Source organism: Ptiloglossa arizonensis, chromosome 11 (genome assembly GCF_051014685.1).
Source record: "Ptiloglossa arizonensis isolate GNS036 chromosome 11, iyPtiAriz1_principal, whole genome shotgun sequence".
Classification (NCBI taxonomy): Eukaryota; Metazoa; Arthropoda; class Insecta; order Hymenoptera; family Colletidae; genus Ptiloglossa; species Ptiloglossa arizonensis.
Window position 1 is genome coordinate 786,751 of NC_135058.1, and position 22,388 is coordinate 809,138.

Sequence of the window (22,388 nt, forward strand, 5' to 3'; positions counted from 1 at the left end):
GAGATATCAACTTATCGAGTATAGCGAACACTTTAGCAGAATCGGTTACGTTGGTTCAGTTTGCGATTAAGATTTATCGGAGTACAAAAACGGTTAGAATTTGGAAGCAAAGTCAAATAAATACAATTCGGCGTGTTACGACACACCCTGTATGTATAAAAAATATATTGAAAATATATAAAAGTATATAAACAAAGAGCGACTACGGTAAACGACTTTTTATTGTTCTAGTAATTTTTTTCGTACACATCTCTTAAAAAATGTACGAGTAATAAATGGCTCGTAATTGGCGAACAAAATTCACCCGAATAATTCCCCGGGCTCGAATCAATGAGAAACCGTTTATAGTAGTTGCTAACTTGTTCTGGTTCGCGGCACTTTACGATCCAGGCTGAAGGATAAATTCCTGCTGTATTTTGAATGGATGCCTACGAGTAATTTTCAGACATTCCACGCTCACAGTTTTAGTTTGCGCGGGTATGCTCAAATTGGCGCCACACCAAGCAATCTCGAGCGGTTATTAAGAAGCTCGCCCTTAACGATTTCGTTTCCACAGCTTCGATGCGTATTACCCGGTCGTTAAAATACTTGAACCGAGCCACCGCTTGGCTTCGAACCGCTACCGAAACCGCGCGTTTGCGTCGGTCTGCAACCGACGTTCGAGCAGGGCACATATTTTTCCAATTACACGCAATACGTTCCGTAATACGTTTCGTTTTAAAACCCGTTCGAATACGGCGAACCGGTGTCGGTGCATCTCGGACGCGTTCATTGTATCGCGTTATTGCTTCCACGTTCGCAATTTTCTGGGGCAATTTAGGCGAGCGAATGGAAAACTCGTCGAGTTAAACGAAAGACAATTCCCTTGAAAACTTTTTTTTGCATCTCGGCGCGATATTTACCGAGCGATTTCCAGCGTAGTTAGCGACTTCAAAGATCGATTCTCGCCTTCGACGAGTTCGCGAGCATCGACGACCGTTTACTCGCTGCTTAAACAAATCGTGTGTAAAACCACAGAGACATTTTTTTTTTTTTGTAGATTGTTAGCGACTCGATTTTCAGATACTGTGAATTACCGTAGGACTGTTCTCTAAAGATGATTCCCGTGTTGTGGGTCATCGATGAACCGAATTATCGCTACGAGATATTTTTTCTTTTTCGTTGGTACGCGAAAACGCGGACAACGGGGACGACGTTTCTAAATTCGCGTTTCGTAGCTCTATAAATCGTCGATTCGCCGTGTCGAACGAAAGCGTTTAATCCGTGACGTATAATAATCGCTCGTTAGCTTGGTCGGACACCGGCTAAATCGTAAAGTCCCGAACTATTCGACCGTAAGTGTGTACGCCGACCTCTGAACACGATGGCCGGTGATTTCAATTCGTAATCCCAAATGGAACCTTTTTTTTCGCTCTCGGCGCTCTCGAACGAGCAATATTTCGTTGGATCGTTTCGTGTTCCCCGCCCCCTGCTACGGACAATTTCCAGGTCAGTTGGCAGCATCCTAGGGATCGAAAGTAAGAGAGAGAGAGAGAACGAAAGAACGAGATCCCCCCTGGTGACCACGGCCTATCCAAAATGCTCCCACTGCGCGTGGCTCTCTAACATCCGGAGTATCTAAAACCGAAATTTATCACGGTTATAACTCACGCGAATGCGTGGCCGAACTTTTTTCTCGGCGTTCTGCATAGTTCTCCGGTACGCGGCAACGGGGTCCCGGCGCTCCGAGATTGATCCTGTTCTTGTTCCTCGGTTTGCTCGCTTTTACAGCGAGGAGAGCCGAGTTATGTGGCCGTCGGCCAGATTCTCGAGTGCTCGTGGTCATGGAGCGTTATAAATGTGGTATTCGTTTAGTGTCTCCGCTCTCATCACCTAATAGCAATAAGCTCGCGCGGATCATAGGTGCCGGCGGTGTTAATATCGCGTAAGCGTTGAATCGCTCGTTAACGTTCCCCACCTCGTCCCTGCCCGATGCTACACCAGCGCAAACATTGTACGATTGTCGTTGGTTAATTGTCCACCCCCACCACGCACATTCGTGTTCCACCTTTGGTAACTTGGCTTCGCTATCGGCGTCATGGTACGAGGTAATTAGCGTGACGTTATTGGAGAAACGCGACGACGGAATCACAATGGCCCGTACGCGCGAAATAATTGGCGGGAAAATCAATCGGTTCGCTGCCAGACGGTTCGGGGGTGGAGGAGTCTAATTGTTCGTCGGCTAATGGGGACAGCGGTTCGTTACGCGCGATGTGTAATTAAGCGGCACCGAGCGGTGTCCGGCCCTCGAGAATTCGACTCCTCGCATGAACGATAAATCTTGACTGGGGGGCTCGCTTGTTTCGTTTTGCCAGACGTTCAACCGATGTTACGTCAGTTTTGATTAAGCGTCGCTTAATCGTTTCTGGATGAACCGCTGAGAAACGCTATTAATACTATCCGTTTGATATAAATGTTCAGGCACACGTGAGCGGGGAGGGGGAGGGAGGAGTGCTCTTGTCGCGTACGGAGAACGCGAGACCGATGAGATTACGTGCGAACGGTTTGATACGACGACGAACGTACGTTCGCGATAAATTGAAAATAAAGCATCGAACGACATCGAGGGCCTATCTTTTCTGGATACACGTGATCTTCGAATTGTTGAGCAGATGGTCCGCGATCGATCGACTTTTTCAGGTGTACATCGAGACGTGCGTTTGTAAACGCAAAGTTAAACATCTTAAGCTTAGAGGTAGGCTTACTCGGAAGTAAGTATCGAACTACTTAATTTTATTTAATTTTACTCGAGAACGTTTTTATCGAATTTCGAATACGTTTTAATAGTTGACGAATATAAGAATTTACTTTATCGTTTTCGTTAAATAAACGTTGAAAATGTCGATTCGATATTATTCGTGACAAGTGTGAGAAAAAAATCAATTTGTTTCGATCGTGTCGGTCGTATCGCGCACGATTGTGTAAGAACGAAAACTTGGAGGGTATTGTGTTTCGTATTCGAATTTAAATAAATTGTTTCTTTTTCGTATCTGCAAACGTTATTGCGCAATAATCGTGTAAAACTTACGACCGTGTCGATGCTTTGGAATTCGATTTCATTCGAAACTGTATCCCGCAACGTATTGTCATTAACCGGTTGACATTTCGAAAATAAGTTACGTTCGTTAAAATCGCATGTTATAGATAGCAGACCTTGAAATTATCTGTAAGTTTATTGGGCAGATAACAGGGCAGACTGCCAGCGTGCGAATATTTTGCAAGCTTGCTAATTGCTCTTGCAACGATCGCGCAGACATACCTGCATAGTTTTCATCGCGTGCATTTTGCGCCGATAGGAGACCAGAAATTTATATCAAAGGCTAATTACGGGGTGCTCGCGGTCTCTTCCTCGTTTCTAAACGCTATTAAACCTTCGTTAAACTTCATACAAAATACGCGGGCATATTAATTAAGGACTCATTAATCCGACCGGAAGCAGACGGATGTTTACGCACAACAAAGAGATGCGTGCCCGTATTACGAAAAGAGAACAATTCACGATATACGCGTACGCGATAAGTCGCAGACGTTTATCGACGCTCCGTAGAGAACATCGGTAGATACGTAATTTTATGTTCCGGTTCTTAAAATAACGAACGTATCGAAATTATATCGACGAACTTTGACGAAAATCTAGCGACGCGTAACCAACCGTGTAAAATAATACACGCAATGCTCTTTTCATCGACATTTCTTTACCGCGAGAAAATAAAAAACGTAAAAGAGGCGAGTCTGAGTCGAGTCGTTGAATTATGCTCAATCCTCGTTTAAATTATATAACAAATATAAAAATTCGATACTTTGGTATCGCGTTTATTATTCCTCAGAGTTCCTAATAGAATTCCGAACTTGTTCAATTTACAAGTATCGAAGTTTATTCATAGTAAACATTTTATTTCGTTTCTTACCTTTTGTGTACGGTTCATCTTCGCAAAGTATTCCATCTATCGATAAAAAACTTGCATCGACCATTCAACCAGTTTCACGATTCCTGTACGTGTACTTTTATTTCAACTTTCGTCTCGAGACTAAAATGCCCATTCGAACGCAATTGCATACACGTATTTTAATTCTAAAGATCAAATAGCCGTACAGAAACGCAGACGTTCCGGAAAGCATTATACCGCGAGATGGTATTTCGTTGAAACGCGTGGGAAACGCTGTTGCAAACACTCGGAACGCGACGAAGTAACGAACATCAAAGCTTTCGCGTGGTTTCTCCCACCTACCCGGCCCTGGGCAGCCGCATCGCCCCAAACCGAAACTTTTCACTCGAACTCGCGGAAAAACGAGGGGGGAACTGCGTCGGCGACGTATCAATCGAGCTCCGTCCCACGACCGCCACCTGTGTGTACGTGTGTACACAAAAGGGCCGGGGGGCGTGTGTGCGCGCGCGCTCCCGCGCCTGTATGAAACCTGCGCGCCACGAGGTAAAGCCGCCAGTGCTATTCGTCGCCGCAGTGCGATACGGTCGATAGAAGAAAACGTGGCGGACACAGTCTCCCGGTGGTTGCAGCTGTCACAGACACCGTGGTCGTGGTCGTGGTCGTGGTCGTGGTCGTTGTTCCACCCCGTTAGAAAATTTCCCGAAGTCGTCCCCTACGTCGTGACGCGTTTACAGTCCACGTATACCCTCACCGAGGGTAGAGGGTGGCTCCCTGACAGCCGAGCACGATTTCTGCGCTCTATTCGGCACGGAGATGCCGCGCGTGGAGGTGTCGTACCGCAGAAACGCACGGATAGGATGTTTGTGAACCGAACGACGAGGAGGTAACGGTGAATCGGTGTTTCGAGAGGTTATGTTACGCGCACGAGGGAGATTTCTTTCTGGAACGATCGAAGGACCCCGGTTTCTCGTTCCGTCGACCTTTTCTTGCAATATCTGTTACAATACAATGTTCGTCGAGATGTCGAACGATTTGGACGTTCTCGGTCGCGTTTGAACGATCTTCGGCGGACGGTTTCTCGTTTCGTGATTTCTTCGGGCGTGTATACGCGTGCAGGGTTACGTAAATTTCGCGAGGAAATTTTATCGGTCGTCGCGCGCGGCTTCTCGCGCAAGCGGCCCGGTAAATAACACCGGGGTCGGCGGAATTTTGTACGGTGAACGCGAACCGATTAAAACGATTCGGTGATCGTCGATCGTTCCAGAATCTCGTCGCGGGTCTCGCGGTGCAACGGTCGGAAGCGAGCCGTGGAAGTGCAACAACGATCGCTGGTCGAGAAGGGACGTGTTCGAAAGTGTGCGCGCCCGTGTTCACCACTGAACTATAACTGTTCGCGCAAACAGGAGCGATCGCGGCACGGTCGCGTGGCGGAGCCGTGACATTGGAATCTGTTTACGCGCGCGAGGCAGCGCAACGACTCGAGCAGAGCAGTGCGCGCGGCTCTCTTCGCGAGCTCGATCGGGCACCGTCGGAGCAAAAATCGTGCCACGAGGGGAACCCCCTCTCCTCAAGCTTTGTCTCGCAACGATCGTCCCGTCGCGTCGATTGTTGGAGATGTCTGGATCGCTATGAGAATCGCGTAACAATCGCGCGAATCGCGACATTCGCCGATGCGGATATCCGGGTCGAAGTTCGACGAATGTGTCTACGATCGATTCCGTTCGTTCGTCAATCGCGACGTTGAAATTACAACGAGCGATAAAAGTAGGAAAAAATTTCGGAAAGAATTGAACGCGATTGGATCTCACGGTGTTTGAATATTCTACGCCTCGACAACGTAGATTTTCCGAAGGAAAAACAAAAAAAAAAGAAAAGAGCTACCAGATCGTGGGAAGACCAAGATCTGCCCTAATTCCGTACCATCGATCCGCAAGAATTCCTAAAGAACAGAGCGTTCTGACGCAACCGAGAGTCGCCCGAAACTCGTTCGACGAGGACTTCCGGATATATCGCGCGTGTCTCGGCTCCCCTCCTGAATAATTCGCGTTCGGGATACAAGAACCGAGAGCCAGAGCGAGACAACGAGGATCAGGAACGAACGCGGTGGGCGGGCTGGCGCCACGGGAGAGGAGGTAACACGCCGATCGATTTCGTACTGGAAGAGGATGCTCCGTTTCGCGACGTAGGAATCGAGTTTTTACGCCGTAGTCACGTGCCAAGAAACGTAGTTCTGCGTCGCACGGGGCGAAGAGAGAGGGGGGAGCTCTCGTGGAGCCGCTGTCGCCGTTACGAGAAAGTAGAAGGGGCTACAGAACGGAGGGACCGTTTCCCGAAGCGGTCGTCGGCGCCTCGACGTCGGCATTCTGGGAAATCGATTCCACCCCGTGCCGTGCCGGCCACCCCGTTGCAACCACCCCGTTGCCGCAGTGCAATGACCTCCAAACCGGGAAGGTCCTACAGCGTGAGGTAAGAGGATCGCGCGCAGGGAAACAGGGCGAGGGAGGACGGAAAGGGGTAGGGGAAGGGGATATAAAGAAACAGCGCGAAGGACGGAGGACGGAGAAAATAGCAGCGTCCCTTCGCCGTGCGTCCCGACGTCTACGACTTTCGCTCGACGTTTTTCTCTATTTCACTTCCGGCCGCGTCTTTCCGTGGCTGGATTTTAAACGGGACGACGACCACGACGGTCTAAAGTTGAACGTCGGCTTAAAAGGCCGAGGGGCCTGCGATCGGCTCCTGGTATGCTCCTCGTACGCGACCAACGAACGAGCCGAGTCGAGTCGAGCCGAGCCGAGCTCCGGCACCGCGCGAAAATTTACGATGTGTCATTTATGGGGAAACGATCGTTTCGTTTCCGATACTTGGTTTTCGTTTTTACCGCGGCGGTACGACCGAGCGCTCGCTGCTCGAGCGGCAAGGGTTGCGGAGGTAACCCGTACGGTGAAACAGAGACGACTGCGACGCGCGAACTGCTTTGCTTTCGAACGGCTCGCGTCGACTCGGTGTGCTCGATGGTATTGGGAGTGTAGGAACGAGCAGACGCGTAAACACGGAATATTTGCGTTGGATTGAATCGATGCCACTGCAAATGTCGCGACTCGGGACCAAAGGGCAGACGATCGAAGTCACGAAGAGATCGTGTTACACGAAGCGGGTCTCGTTTAGTCTTTTCGCGACGATGTAGAATCGCATCGATGCGCAACACGGAAACAGGGCGAGGCTCGATATCGCGAGACGATTCATTTTTTTTATCCGCGATAAAATCGTCCGATCATCGGTGCGCGTATTTGAAAGTTATTTGTAATATCGCACCGCGAGGGTAAAGCGCAAATAACCGTTCGCGATTAAATTTCTCTACGCTATAACTTACGTCTTCGTAAGATCGATGGATCTCTAGCGTCGATGTCAGTTCGAAGTTTTGTTTATCGCGATCGAAATGAATCGTTCCCGGAGGAGAGATTTATCTTCCTGGAACACCTGCAATTAAATTATCGACGATTTCTAGCACAATTCTTGTCGCGTCCTACTTCGAGTGTACACGAATCTCCCGTAGCAAATTGTTATAAATTTCCGGTCTTCCTCTACGAGTCGAACGGAAATTATCAATCGCTCTCGTACGGGAATTTTAAGCTGGCCGTTCCGTTACCTGAAACTTTCGAGCTCTAAGCCTGTTAGCGACTCGAAAGTATGCTCGGTCTTTTTGTCCTCCGAAAATACGATTCTTCCTCGTCGCGAGTCGTGGTATACCCGGCTCGGAGCGAATTCCGTTTCGAGATGGTATTATAACGCTGCTTCGTTCGCACAATTCGCCGAGGTTAAAAAAAAAACTGAGCAATATCAGCGTTTCTGAACGGTATCGGAGATAACATTGCAACGTTGAGTTCGTAACTGCGAGCCGTTGAAGACATCTCGTGGAAAGTTTTATTCGGTAAAAAACTCTTCGGTTCTTTACTCTTTCCTTTTCGATACTCGACCTCGTGTTCTTGTGTTTCACGGTCCTACTTTTCTCGTAACCCCGGTTGATCTTTCTTTATCGCAAACGCGAGCACGCCACTGAAACCGTCGAAAGAAAAAGGAAAAACAAATATTAAAAATAGCTACGCATAATTTTTCTCGTCGAAGGAACACGATGGAGCCGTAATTCGTGAACGTGGAAACGATTTTACCGCGCTCGCGGTAATTCGCGATGTAATTGTATACGCTGTGCTAAAAAATACCATTCATTTTTATAAAGATCGTAATTGTACGGGGTGAGTTTTCCTCTTCCCGTAGGAACTACACGTGCTAACGATAAGAAGATCGATCGTTTCTTAGTTACAGTCTTTGCAGCTAAGCAATCTGCCGTGCATTGAGTCTTCAATTTCCGTAATTACCTACGTGAAATTGCAAAAAGCCTCGAGACGTCTTCATTAAATCGAGTTGCGCCGGGTAAAGGAACGCCCGTTATCCGAAACCGGAAAATATTAATTTTCTTAATGGAACAGAATTCGTGTCCTTGGGTTCTTGGTTTCGTTCTGGGAAATTAATTGCCGTAAGAGTAAAACGTATGCGCCTATAGCAACGTGGCCAGTTTCCTCCTCTTTCGTTGTTACTTTTTTATTTCTTTTTTTCTTTAATTCACTCGCGAATTAACTAGACAGCGAATGCAGCCGCGGGGAAACGTAGCGGAGTGACTGGCAGATAATTATTATTTCTCTCTGAAAGGGCCTTTCATGAGGCGCGCGCCGACATCTTCGCGGCAGTGAGATTATTTCCCCGTCCGGGAGATATTTCTGAGCGAATAGACGCAAAACTGTGTCCGATAAATAATTTCTCAGCGAGATGATACTCGGTTGGACGTGTCGGGCGGAACAATAACCCTTCTGTGTCGGAATCTCCGCGTCGAGAACCTTGCAACGATATTACAGAATTCCGAGGAACGTTGGAGGACCGTTTCGAGAGGTTATCGAGAGACTCGAATAATCGACGTCAATCGAAGATTTAACGTGGAAATTAATTTTCGAAGAAGGTACCGCGTGAAGTGCAATTCGTGGTACAACGAAAGCTTGCCGACTAAAAGTATACGAGCCTCGATGACGAAACAACAATTTTCTTCGTGCACGAGAGAAGCACGAAGCAAATATCTAAATATTTGTCAAGTTCTCGTACATTCGACCGTGTGACGACAAATGTTGAGCGATATACGTCGTTGCAATTCACCATTTCCGTTTACGCTTGCTCTCCGACGGTCATATTGTATCACCTTATTAACTTTCAAATGTTCATCGAGTTTGTAAGGTGTCCAAAGTACGATATTTATGACGTTACAGCTACTTAAAGGTATACACGGTAATAAAATTGCGCGTCGCGACATTTTTGAACAAGTCGCTCGTACTGCGTCGAATATATTTCCGATTCAGATGCGAATAAAAGATCAAATCGTCTTCGAGTACACGTGCGCTAGAAGCTTTTAAATCGGTTTTCGCAAAAAAAACAAGAAGCTTCGTGCGAAAAAATTTCGTTCGTTATTTTCGACAAATTTTGGTATTTGTAGAGCATTTGAAATCGCGCAACTAATTTCAAATTGTATATCACTTTAGAAACGTTGATAACTCTGGAAACTCGTCTACTTCGATCGAAGTATATTCGGCGCTCGTTATTTTCCAAAAAAAAAAAAAAAAAAAAAACCAATGAAGATATTTCCTTGTATCGATAGTATTCTTAAAATCCGTTGCATTGAAATTTCTTTTGTGAATCAACGTGAAACAATGAAAAGCTTCGGCTGCTCCATAAAGAAACAGTCTCCCGACTTGTTTCACAATTTCTACTCTTTTTCCACGTTGTATCCGGTACTTTCACCAGCTTCGTTTTGAAGAATCGTTACGGACAGTCGGCAGGTTGGAGTCGTTTCTTCTTTTTTGGATTCCCACTTAATTTCTCGGAGCGTTTCCGGTTTTAGATGTTCCCAGTGACTCGGCGCAACGCGGCATTGGGGCAAAACGCCCGCAAAAAAAGATCGTTTCTTGTTAGTAGAGCGTTACGGGACTAAATCGAAAGGTTTACGACAATCGAGCTGGAACTCGGACGTACGAACGGAGCTTCGTTGCAATTCCAGTGTCTTCTCAGCACACCGATCGCGTGTTCGTCTCTTTCTATCGAGCGCGAATTCTTACGTGGAATCACCTACTTTCCGCGAGCTTTGTTGGGGTACTTACGTCGATTGCATTGTGACGGTAAACAACTTGTTTCCGTCCCCTATTTCACCCCTTTTACGTGGAACCTCGATTCGATTTCACGGCACGCAGGAAGTCGTGAACGTTTTCACGTATCGTAACCTTCCATTTCAGCAATTTAAGAGCTCCGTGAGCCTTAACCCTGTTACCCTCGGCCTATTTTCGGCCGTGCTTGTGAAAACTGTCGTCCGCTTACGAAGCAAGTGTAAGCTTTCGGCTTGGGAATTTACGAGAACTCGCATTTTCGAAATATCTCAACGAAACGAGAATGGATTTTTATCGAGAACAATTTACCGACATCGAGTCGTACGTGATCAAAGCGTTCCGTTAGTCTCGCGCTAGTTCGAAAATTGCACGATTCGTCGAGTTGTTCGAAGCGAATACCGCGATAAATTTCTGGGACATCCGAATTATGGAAATCAGTTCGAATAGAGTAATTGCGAGCGCACAATAGATTGCACATTTGAATTCAAGAGGGTTAAACACACGCAGAATGATCCACCGGAGATATACGCATACTTAATTTAAGAGAAAAATTGAACGGTTACGCAATACGCTGCCGGTATAAAGATAATATTTTTCCAGAAATCTTCTTTGGAACGATCAATATTGTTCGTATGAATTCGAAATGGGTAAAAATTATTTTCTCGGGTAATTTATTTATTCGTGCAATATTTTATCACTCCGACGATACTTTATTACCCATGTTGGTAAATCTGTTACGTTTGCACGGTTTCTCACGGAACAAGGTATCGCAAAGGTCGATGGAACTAAGATTTTCAAAACGTTTCTACGCTCTTGACGAGCAAACAATGAGCTTATTGATGGACGCTCTTACTTATATTGCCATTACTGCATCTCATATTCAGAGGCAATCTCCTGGAAGAGAAAGGTGCGGCATGGGAACGGTAACTCGCATATCATGCGCTCACGATTCCCTTTCTATTATTTATTCATCGCTAGTAGCTCGCGTTATCGATCTCCTTAAATCATTCATCCTAATTAAGTAGCGTTCTCTGACACGAAAGGACACGGCCATGGTTTATGAACCATAACCATCTTTTTTTACTCTTGTTGTATCGTATTTTTATCGTCCATATATTCTTTTATTAATTTAATGAAATTCGTTCCGTCGCTAAATCACTCGGCTACGGTCGCGTTTAATTAATTTCCCGCTCGAATTGAGGAACACGTTTTTACGGTTAATATGCAAACGATTCTGCTTAAAATTCACCAATAACCCTTTAAGTTTCACGCGTCTCTCAATGGGCTTACTTTAAATCGACTCGATTTCTCAGCAACGGATGCACCGCAAAAAGGTAAAAATTTCCGGGCCGTAATCATCTAATTGTACCGCGTTTCCAGTTCTAAATAAGCACCGGTAAACTACATCTCGACCTCCAAAAGTCTATGTTTAAGGTTACATTGAATTCCGGTTTCTTCGCCGGTAGTTATCCCGACTTCCTTTATTGCCCCAATTTCTTCGTAAAAAGCCACAATTATTTCCCTATAATTGTCTATGACGTTCCAAGATACCCGCCGGATAAACACCAGCGGTACCTACGTGTTATCGGTCGAATGGCTTCATTCGAGTAACGGCCACACCCTTTGTACTTAACTGCTATCGCGATGCGACCGAAACACATGCGACTGAAAAAGAGACGATCATTGAAGTAAACCGAACCTTCGATAAGTTATGTCGGTTGCAGGAATATGGACAGGAATAGATATCGATACCTTCCCTTCGTTTCCTCGAAAGAAAGTCTATAAATAGATGTATCGTAGCAGTTGGTCACTTCATCGATCGAACCTATTTTCGCGAAGGACGGTGCCCCGTTTAGATAGGAAAACAGTATTCGGGTCAACAACATCTCCAAGACTCTACCATATGTACTGTTGTAGTACTATGTACGTGTTACCGGTAACCTCACGAGTCTTCCTTAATTCATGTGTTGTAAAGTACACGTGCCAACGAAGACGAGAGTCCGAGCAAATAGCTGTTTGGGAACGAGAGGAAATGCAGCGTGAATGTTTCGCCGTTTTAATTGCAGGTATCGAGGTATCGCGTTACACAGTCTATTTAACGAATGCGTGCAAAAACGGAAACGGTCGAATCATCGTCTTCTGTATTTCAATATTCAATTTCGATTTTAGAGTACCGTTTAGACCGATTTATAATTCAGGTCAAAGTCGAGAAGTGTCGCGTCTCGGATTAGAATCTGGAGACTAATCGTTTAACGCTGCAATACTTAACTTATCGTTAAGTTCCGTAAAGGAGGAATATTTCTTCGAAACGCCCGCGAAGAAAATTAGTTTTTAAACCTCCGCTTACCAGACTGGGTATTCTCAGGTAATAGTCGACTCTTGCGATGAAATTGTACACTTCGAGTCCGTAACGGTTCATCGGGTTGAATTCACGAACGTGCCTGTTCGTCGGACCTGTACAAAAATTGAAAAAACTTTGGAGTTGCCAAACCTATTGTAACCTCGACCAAACGGAAACTCGGCCTCTCTGCACCCCCTCGTCACCGAATTACCAAGTGAAACCGAATTACGATTTTAAAATTCCGAACAGTCGTTTGAAGAGTCTCTCGTCGTAATTACCAATTTGTTTATTCGTTTTTCGAATATCAAATAAGAAACTCCAGATTGTGCGGTTCGACAAGTGCAATTTAATTACAGAACGACTCGTTCTGTAATTAACCGTAATAAACTTCTGTAATTTAAACGCGTTTACAACTTGGATTAAATCACCTTGGAAGAACACTCGTGCGCGACAGGTGTAATGTGCAATTTGTTTTTTTTTTTTGTAAAGTCGAGTTTAACGACGATCCTCGTTCGTGTATCTTTATTTATTTATTTTTTCTTTTACGTTCGAATGCGGAATATTTCTTTCCGGTCGTACCGCGAATTACAAAACAATCTCTGCGCCGATGTATCCGTGATTGGTCGAATTGTCGACGGAGAAATCTAAATCCAATCCGGTCACACTTTCGGTACCGAATTAACATTGTGACAAGCTCGAATCGAATGCACACTGCATCGATTCAACGAGACTCGATATCGCTTCGGGAATAAAACGATAACGCGCAATGAATTCTTCGTTTAACCGAATTCGTAAGTATTTATGTACCATTGCGCGTCGTTTCTCGCGGAATCTTGTTACGCGATTAAGTTTCACAAAACTTCTTTTTACAATTCTGTTGATCCCCGTACGAGCCTCCAAAAATTTGTTGTACCCGTGTAGCATGTTGGTGTATATTTATATATATTATACATTACAGTGTTATTAATATTAGACGTGGTACTGGCAATTAGTTTCTCTTTTCACTAAAGACGTATCGACTGTGTATAAGGCTGGGCTAATCATCTTGATGCCCTCGGCACGTGTCTTTATCGTCTTCGTCGCTTACGTCTTTTTTAAGTCTCTCGTCTTAGCGCGTCTTTTCAACTCTCCTTTCTTACTACGTCTTTACTCGTGCTCTTACCCATACATACTATTACATACCGTGACATACTGTTTCCAAAACGCTCCTCTCGCACCCTATATAGCCACGCGCTCTTCATTCTCTTTCATTCTAATCCTCAGTCCCTCTCACTTCAGACATTCGGTCACGTTTGCCCATCCTAATCGTTCGTATTTTCCAAACACTCTTCATTTTCTCCAAACCACATGCATTTCCTTTCATTTTCGTGCATTCCCACGCTCGGTCGCCTTGCAAGACCCCCTGTAAAGGGACACTCGTGTCTTCGAAGAAACCTAGCGAACAGATCGGCGCCAAGTGTTTACCTTAACGCAGGTCCGTTCGCACGCGCTATCTTTTCTAAGCCTGCGCTCGAGGCCGGCCCAAACGGTCACGGAAAATCCGATACCGCAATTCGAGTATGTCATTTACAAGCGAGCTCTTTGGATACGTATAAGACGTTTATAAACGTCTGACTCGTATTGTTCTTAATGATAACCGTAACGGTCCCGATCTTATCAAAAATGATATTAGTATGATCGGTCGGTGCGCGATAATTAAACACGCACTACGGATAACTTTGTGGACGAATCGTGAATCGAATTGTAAATGAACCGTTATTACCCGTAGAATCCATTCTTTTTTAAACGATGACGCGGTTAGCGTAAAAATAATCTTAAACGATGACGAGGTTAATTATCGGCAATGCCTCTATTAACATACCGCTTCTAACCCGCTTGAGAATCGTCGAAGGAAGTCGCTGAAAAGTCGAGTAACTTCTGCCTTTGTCTTTGATTCGTTCGGTTCCAGTTTGAAAAATTCATCGGTCGGTTTCGAGTCTTTGTAGGCAACGTAGAAACTCGAGAGCTCTCGTTCGATAGCCTGATTTTTCAACAAGGGACCAGAGATAATTCCTTCATCGGGTCAAAAACATGGCACTGAGCGTTTAACTGTTTCACTTGACCCAAAAACACCGTCTCGGAGCGTAAAGTACGACGGTTTCGTCACGCGTTTCTTCCTTGGCGTGTGAATCGTGCTGTACACGCGATATAATACCCTCGTACCGCGTCATGGTCCGACACGAGCTTCTTTTATAAACAATTGTCCGGTCGTCTGCACGCGTTGCTTGTAGTTTATTTACGAATTTTCGGAGCACTCGCTTCGGTTCATCGTTTCCTTCTTTTGTTCAATTACGAGGGAGTCTCGTGGCAAAAAAGTTTTCTTTCGTTTCTTCTTTCTGGGCGGAAGTAGCGCTCCTGCGCTACTTTTACGTTTCTTGTCCCCTGCACCGTTACTTTGTTGTTTCCACCTGGTGCTTTACGGATTTTATAGGTACTGGTGAGTTTTATTCAGTTCGTAAACGCATTTACGTATGTAAATTAAACAAAACAAGCCATGTGCCCTTTTAAACCAGCATCTACGTTCCGATTTTCTATTTCGGGATCGTCTTTCGAATTTTTCTGAACAAGATTTTCCTTAGTTATGGACTTTGATATTTTTCACGTTCGATGTTATTATCGTTTTCTATGTAATTTGTATTATTCTATTCGTTCTTGAATTATTATTCCGGAGATGATGCCAAAATAGAGAACCATCTTGTTTCCTTGAATTTTACTGAATTTTTATCGCCTAGAGTTACCTCGGGACTTTTGGTTCGATGTATTCCATTAATCCAGTTGAATATCTTCACTTTAAGTTAATTCTTCTCCATGTTGATAAATCTGAATTGCTAAAAATTGATAAATTGTTACTTGTTTGTCTTTATACCAATATCGTAAGAAATCAGTTTGTTGTTATGTCAATATTGTGTAAATTTCGACATCACTCTTGTATTTCGCAACAATTTGCGATTACAAAATGAAGTCCGCCTTTGTACGTGTATCCACAATGTTTTTATATTTCTGATATACCCATCGCGCAAGATTTTACACTGTAATTCCGAGTACAAAGCAAGGGAACAATTTCAAAAGTTGGATTATTTATCCAACCATGTTGTTACACTACAAGTAATTTCGATTCGTATTACATCAAGCCAGAGCTGTCAATTACCTTTAAGTTAAAAGCGTTTTCTAAAAGAGGCGAATAGAGAAGGTACGGTAAACGGAAATGGGTAAAATTTTATATTCGTACATCACATAACGAATAAAAGCAGCGTATTGTGATTTATCCGCGACGCTTCATTCGCTTTAACGGTTGTACAGACGAGTTTTTATTTCTTCAACGTGAGATATAATTTTGTTCTACAATACGAATTATTTATCTTCTATTCGTCGTTCGAAATTTACATCCAGAGAAGAATTTTACACCGATAGCAAGAATGTGAATCAACTGTCGATAATATTTGAACGAATAGAGAGACACAGGGTGTTCGAATAATAGAACACTCTTTCGATATTAAGTTTCGTTTATTCAAATAGAAACGAAGAGAATCGACAGTTTGGTAAAATATTTAAGGATTCTATATCTTTATGACAGCTATATTCCGTGAATAATCGTATGTTACAACATTCGGATATGGAAGGCTTTAGTGTACTTTTACTTTACGGTTCGTTTCGATTCGATGATATTTTCGTTCGCATTCGTTCGCAATGTTCGTCGTTAAAGGCACTGGGTGTCAAAATGTAGTCATTACTAAGTTTATCGTCTTATCTTACCCAAACATTGCTCCGGTGATAAAAGCAGGTAAGCAAAATTCCACGTAATCGATTGAACCATACGCGTATCTGTATTTTCAACGGTTGTTGTTACACTTGCGAGCACAAGGTCGCGAAACATTTGCGACGCTTGCACGTAACACCGTGGAAAATCGTTGAAGATCGATCGCATGTGCAAACAGCGATAAATTTTTTCGCGGAAAGAGGAAAACGTTCGATCGATCGGTCGATTATAGGTGCATGTTTTCAGAATCGAAGTTCTAATCTTATCGTCGGCGCCGTTGTTCCGAACGAAGGTGTCACAATTTACGCGAAATTCGAGTCTCGAAAGTATTCGTCGTACGAGTGTCACGATGTTTGTTAACGTGGTGTTTTTTTTTTTCCATAGTTGCAAATTGCGATAGAAACTCATTTATTCGCGCACAGGAACTTCGTTTCGAATAAAAATATGTACTTCGCAATACGCGAGAATACGAAATTCTACACTTAATCGTAAGTAACGTTTTTCTTCTGTCAGAGATTTATACACTTTTCGTAGCAGGTATAGACAAGTGATTTACACGCGAATGAGATACTAATTTATCGCGATTCCGTACGAAGAAATTGCAAACGACGTGTACAACAATGTCTCGAGAAACCACTGTCGATTCGATCGAAGGATTGAACGAATGTTAACTACCTTGACACCAAGCTACATTTCAACGCGTTTAATGTTACTACGAGGGATAAGAAACGTCTACATACTATCGCGATAACACACGACTGGATACTAATAGATACAAAATTTAGCGTGTAATGTCAATTATACGAAATCGTGATTCACATGACCCGAAAGTAGAGCTTTTCGAAATATTGAAGTACTCGACGTACGAATCGAGCGAACTCGGTGTCACGATACTCGAGTACCACTGAATATTAACAAATGCGAAGTCATACGGTATTCTGTGCAGCTGTTCCCGTACACGCTTAATACCCGGTCCTGTTGTCCGTAATAGACGATTAAAAGTTATTTTTCTCGAAAGCGAAGCTTCACGTGCAGAAACATTATTTATTCATTATTTATTCAATACTCGTATATTCAGTACCTTTGTTTCAACTTCTCTTTCCTGATTGTATCACAATTATCGGTGCAATCTGTATAAACTATTGAGCGAGGGTACTGTATACATTATCCTTGGGAAAATAGGTCTCCTACGGTAAATAATATTAATCTAAACAGGACATTTTACAAAAATTAACAGTCATAATTATTAATTTATGATTTTCCGGGATCCTAGATCTACAACATTCTAATATATACTTTTTATATATTTGGTATAAAGATACTAGAATTTTAAAACTTGACTTTTATGGTACTTTAACATTTTGAATCTTCCTGTCTGATCCATAAACTAACTTTGTACAATTGTCTGTACAGATATGCATTGATTACAAAAAAAGACTCGGTGCTAAATTTGTTTCTTAGTATTTTTTTCCCCCGGTATTTTGACAGTTTTATCGAAAACGTGCAAAGTTTTTCAAAATTTGTTTCTTAGTATTTTTTTTCTTTTCTTTCTGGTACATTGACAGTTTCATAGAAAACTATTTCATTCGATCTCGTTAGTCGGCGTTAGAATTTCATCTACGGATTGTCGAAAAACATTTGAAAATTTGCATCGTCTTCCGTATCGAGAGTTCGCGAAATGTATCTCTTCTTCCGACGATTCGTCCGAACATATTATCCGACAATGGCGAGTTACGCAACTGGCTGACTAATTATCGGTCATTACGCGGTGCCGGTGGCGCGTTCCTGGTTGCGTCAGTAGCCCATTTGCACAGCGGCTCGGCACAGTCAAATAAAAGAGAAATTTCAATGAAGGAACGAGGAAAAGACGAGGGGATTCGAGGTCGAGGCAGAGAATAGCAATTTGCGGACGAGCCGGGGGTCCCTCGGAAAACGTGCTGCGCAAATAGCGATATTACGGAAATTTCACATCGTCGAACTCCTAAAAGCAAACGAAGCTGGTTTTCTCTGGCAATATTGTAAATTTGTCTTGGTACGGAAGTCGTACGAAGCGAAGATACAAATGTCGTTTAACGGATATTACGCAACTAATACGCTGCGAGTGCAAAGATCAACCGCGGTTGTATGAAATTATATGTACAGATTGCATTATTTCTGTTCGATTCTTCGTGAACTTTGAATGGAAATTTTCCTTCCTTAACTTTATATTTGTATATACGATCACTGTCCCGAATATGTTTTATAACGATAAAATTGAAATTCAATACAACGCTAAAAATGGTTACTATCTTAACGAATGGTAGATACAATATTTACATTCGCATCGATGCGATAAAATTGTTTTCATTCTGTCGATGTGTACATTTAGAATCGTTACGTAAATCAAGGAAAGGGGAGATTTACTCGACGAAAAGAACAATTTTAAATCGATGAAAAAATTTTGTTCGACGGAAGGAATTATGTACCGTTTTCTACGTATTTAAACTCGCATCGACTGCTCGTGGTTCGTTGTTTCGTTTGTTAGAGCTTGTTTAATCGATTTATGCGTTCGAGGAGTACGACCTTTTTATTTTATTACGGATCAAATTGAATCAAGCTGGAAAGAATCTTTCAATCTGTCGAAGTTAAAGAATTTAATAACCTGCTCTGCAACTATGTACGCAATTCGATTTTAAACCAATCTCGATACTATAATTTGAATGCCAATGTCTACAATCAACGTGCAAGAACGTTGCTAATTAATCACTTTGGCAAACATGTAATTAGGGAGGAAATTCTCGCTAAATCGATCGCTTCAAGGCATTGATGCGCGACGCTCTTCTTGTGTGTCATAAATTATCCGATCGTTCGGAATCATTGAATACATCGGGCGCCGTACACACAGTGCTAACAGCCTTCTACCGTTCCTTCCATAACAGTATCTAATAATACGATCTTCACCGCAATACTGTTCTTAAAATAATTTTAAAACAATATTTGTAAATAATACTCGACAGTCGAGATTTATTTGGATAACTCTCGAGGTATTATAATTACATTGGGGTAACTTGGTTGCAATATACTTATACAACGCGATCCAAATTCGACGATTATTATTTTTAAACTCCGCGTTACGTATTGCGTTGTTCGATACTCGAGAATTGTTCCAACTCTACAAGTATTTAATTAAATTTACATTGGTACACCTTCGTAACGTTATTCTTACATGAAATTTATTGTTTACTATTTTTAAATTTGGCGTTACGAATTACCAAACAGTCGATGCACGTTATTTATTCGCGACCTTTGTATTGCTAACATACGTACAAGTGGTGTGTACAACCCGTCCGTGCGAGAAAGAAATGTACGACGGTATCTATGTACATTCTCGTGCGTTTCCATCGATCGATTAGTTTTCGTCTTGTATTATAAATTAATTTTTCTTTCGATTTATCCTGCGCGGTCACGGTACCGAGTCGCGAAACGTGGCATATCGAGGATTGCGCAACAACATCTGTCGTGTGGCATCGTTAGTGCGCAACGTTTCTCAGATGTCTCGTCGATCTCCTATTTTGTTTTTTTTTTTTCCTTCGTCAATATTACCCCACCTTTTGCCATTGCGACGACCTCGAGGATCGAATTGCTGTACGCTTGTAATGATCCGGACACCGGAAGCCGAGCTGGTGATCTTGATAGCGCCATCCTCGAGAGCCGTGCGTGCAATCTACGTGCACGTTTCGCGTATCTGTTGCGATTCTGTCGAGTTGTAACAAATAATGGGGCGAGCTCGAGTCTAGCGTAGTTCAGCTTCAATGGGGACACGAATTCTTTTCGTTTAATCGACACGGAGCGAAACATTCGCGCTTTTCCACGCTCGATCGAGTTCTTTACTTTTCATTCGTACGTTGTAGAAATTTTATTCGGTTCGCGTGACCGGTAGCTTCACGTAGTTCGTAATCTCGGTAAGAACGTTTTATTAAACTTCTAGGAATTAATTTACATTTAAAAAACGATCAATTTGTGCAAATACGTATCGAGGTTCGTGGGATTACTCTCATGTTTGAACCCTCGGGGAAAAAATTGATTCGAAATTAAAATTCCATTTAAATCGCGTTCGAACAAAATTTAAATTTAAACGATTAAAATTTGATTCGTTAGCTCGATTAACTCGAGTTAAAAAATTCTATAAACCTACCGAAAAGTGAAACGGATGTAACGGATCGTTAGCAGAGAGTTTGTCGACTATTGTGCAAAGAAAAGAAGCGTACAGAGATTTTTTCGCGTCGCTTGTTCGATCGGTTAAAAAAATATTTCTTGGCTCGGTTGGTTGCGTTGCATTCCTTTGGTTCGGTCAGCTCGAGTTAAAAATTCTACGATTCGTTCTCGTACAAGATAAAACGGATGTAGACAACGAATCATCGGTAAGGACTGTTTCTCAACTATTACGCAAAGAAAAAAAAAAGAAGGTGTGTACTACTCGGTAACGACGAATGGTTGTGCATTTTTGTTCGTGCTCGAACTGGCAATGCACGACATTATAATGCAGATTGCAGTTCTCTGTATAGCAACCTTACTCGGCCTTGAACTACCGCCGATATTCCGTGTCGCGTTCTCCGGAGGAGAATTATGCAATGTTTGCTATACCAACCCTCGACTGCTACCAAGGTGGGTTTAATCGTGTTCGCACGCTCGACGATTCGTCGTGTGCCAAATGGTCGATGAATTAACCGACGTATCGTTTTACGTATAATTTTCGAGTCGGTGAATGAAAATCTCGAACAACTTCTTAGCAACTCGATTCTAGGTCGAGTCACTTGCGTAATCGTTCTCCAGAAGGTCGCCCCTCTCACGATTAAATACAATCGAAGCTCGAGCGCGATATAAATTCGATGGCTCGATATTTGGGTCAATTTAAACGTGTTCGTGCATTTCGTGTTTTCAAACGGGAAAGAAATAGTCTGTGCGATACGAGAAGCAACCAAAGAAGAGGAAACGACGAGATGTATTTCTCACGGGCCATGGACTCGCGATAACTATACAACTGGAGTGAAAGGTTTTCGATATAAATATAATACATACGCGCATCGATGCCAACGATAAGTACCAACTCAATGTTTATGGTACAAATAGCAGTCTCTCGATTTCAATTGAAAGATTCCGTTCTTTGAAACAATCCGGTACGCAAATTTATTCAAAATTTCCCTTTTCACGGTATCGTTTAAGAGATACAAAACTATAATCTGTGAAATTAATTTTCAAGAAAAAGTGTACGAATCGAGTTAATCTCAGCCTTCAAAAAGATCAAATTTTTCGTGCAACCACGAGAAAATAGTTACTCGGAGATTTTTCGCAATACCGTCCTCTCGTGAGATGAAATTCCATCCAGGTTGATGCATTAAATAAATTTCAACGAGTTCGATGTCCGGTTGCGCGAAACGGGGCTGAAAAGATCCGATAATTCGTATCCTGAAGGCGATTTCGGGGTTCGGAAGATTTCGAGGTCGGATTATCGATCGTCGCGCTGTGTTGCGGTGGTCATGGAACGTGTTCCAGCGGTCGTACGGTAACGTACAAGTTCTCGAGTTCGATATTTCATTTCCACTCGGGACGGTCACGTGCACCGCTTACGGTCATGCAAATCACCCTGAAACGCGCCTCCGTGTCCGGTTGGCGTGCGTCGAAGCTGAGTTCGTTGGTTCGTTCGTTCGTTCGTTCGTTCGTTCGTTTCGCGCTCGAGGCGTCTACGACTCTTCGTTTAATTGCTACTCTTCCCTCGGTTCGCGATCGTATCTGGACGCGACGCTTCATTATCTCGCGACAATGTTGCGTTTCTTTTTTTTTTTTTTCCACCTTTTCTTTTCTCCTGTTTTGTCTTTTTTTCTCCACGATCCGTGGCCCTTTTACGGGTGAAACGTTGCCGCTGTACACCTCCTCGACGCTTTCGCTGTAACCTCCGCGATGAATTATCCTCTTTGGTGCGGCGTTTCGAAGATTCTCGCGGAATTTATGGCGCGTACCGCGAGACGAGGTAAATTGCCACCGAGACGTAATCACCGGTTAGAGATAATACGACGCGGATAAACGCGAGTGATCCCAACCGTTGACAAGGCTCTCCATCTTCCTTTTCCCTTTTCAATTCCAACGAGACG

The 22,388-nt window shown here is 43.4% G+C and overlaps 1 protein-coding gene across 5 annotated transcripts in view; it reads left to right on the forward strand.

Annotated features, from left to right (window-relative positions):
• LOC143152872 (uncharacterized) overlaps positions 1-22,388 on the forward strand; it is a 94,752-nt gene that overhangs the window by 39,080 nt on the left and 33,284 nt on the right. The window contains exons 1-2 of one of the 5 annotated variants that reach the window (XM_076323460.1): positions 4,467-4,809; positions 5,191-6,392. The exons of the other annotated variants lie outside the window; for them this stretch is intronic. Of the exons in view, the coding sequence (XP_076179575.1) occupies positions 6,358-6,392 (35 nt within the window). The 5' untranslated portion in view covers positions 4,467-4,809; positions 5,191-6,357. Of the gene's footprint in view, positions 1-4,466; positions 4,810-5,190; positions 6,393-22,388 lie in introns of those variants that run through there. 5 annotated transcript variants of the gene reach the window in all.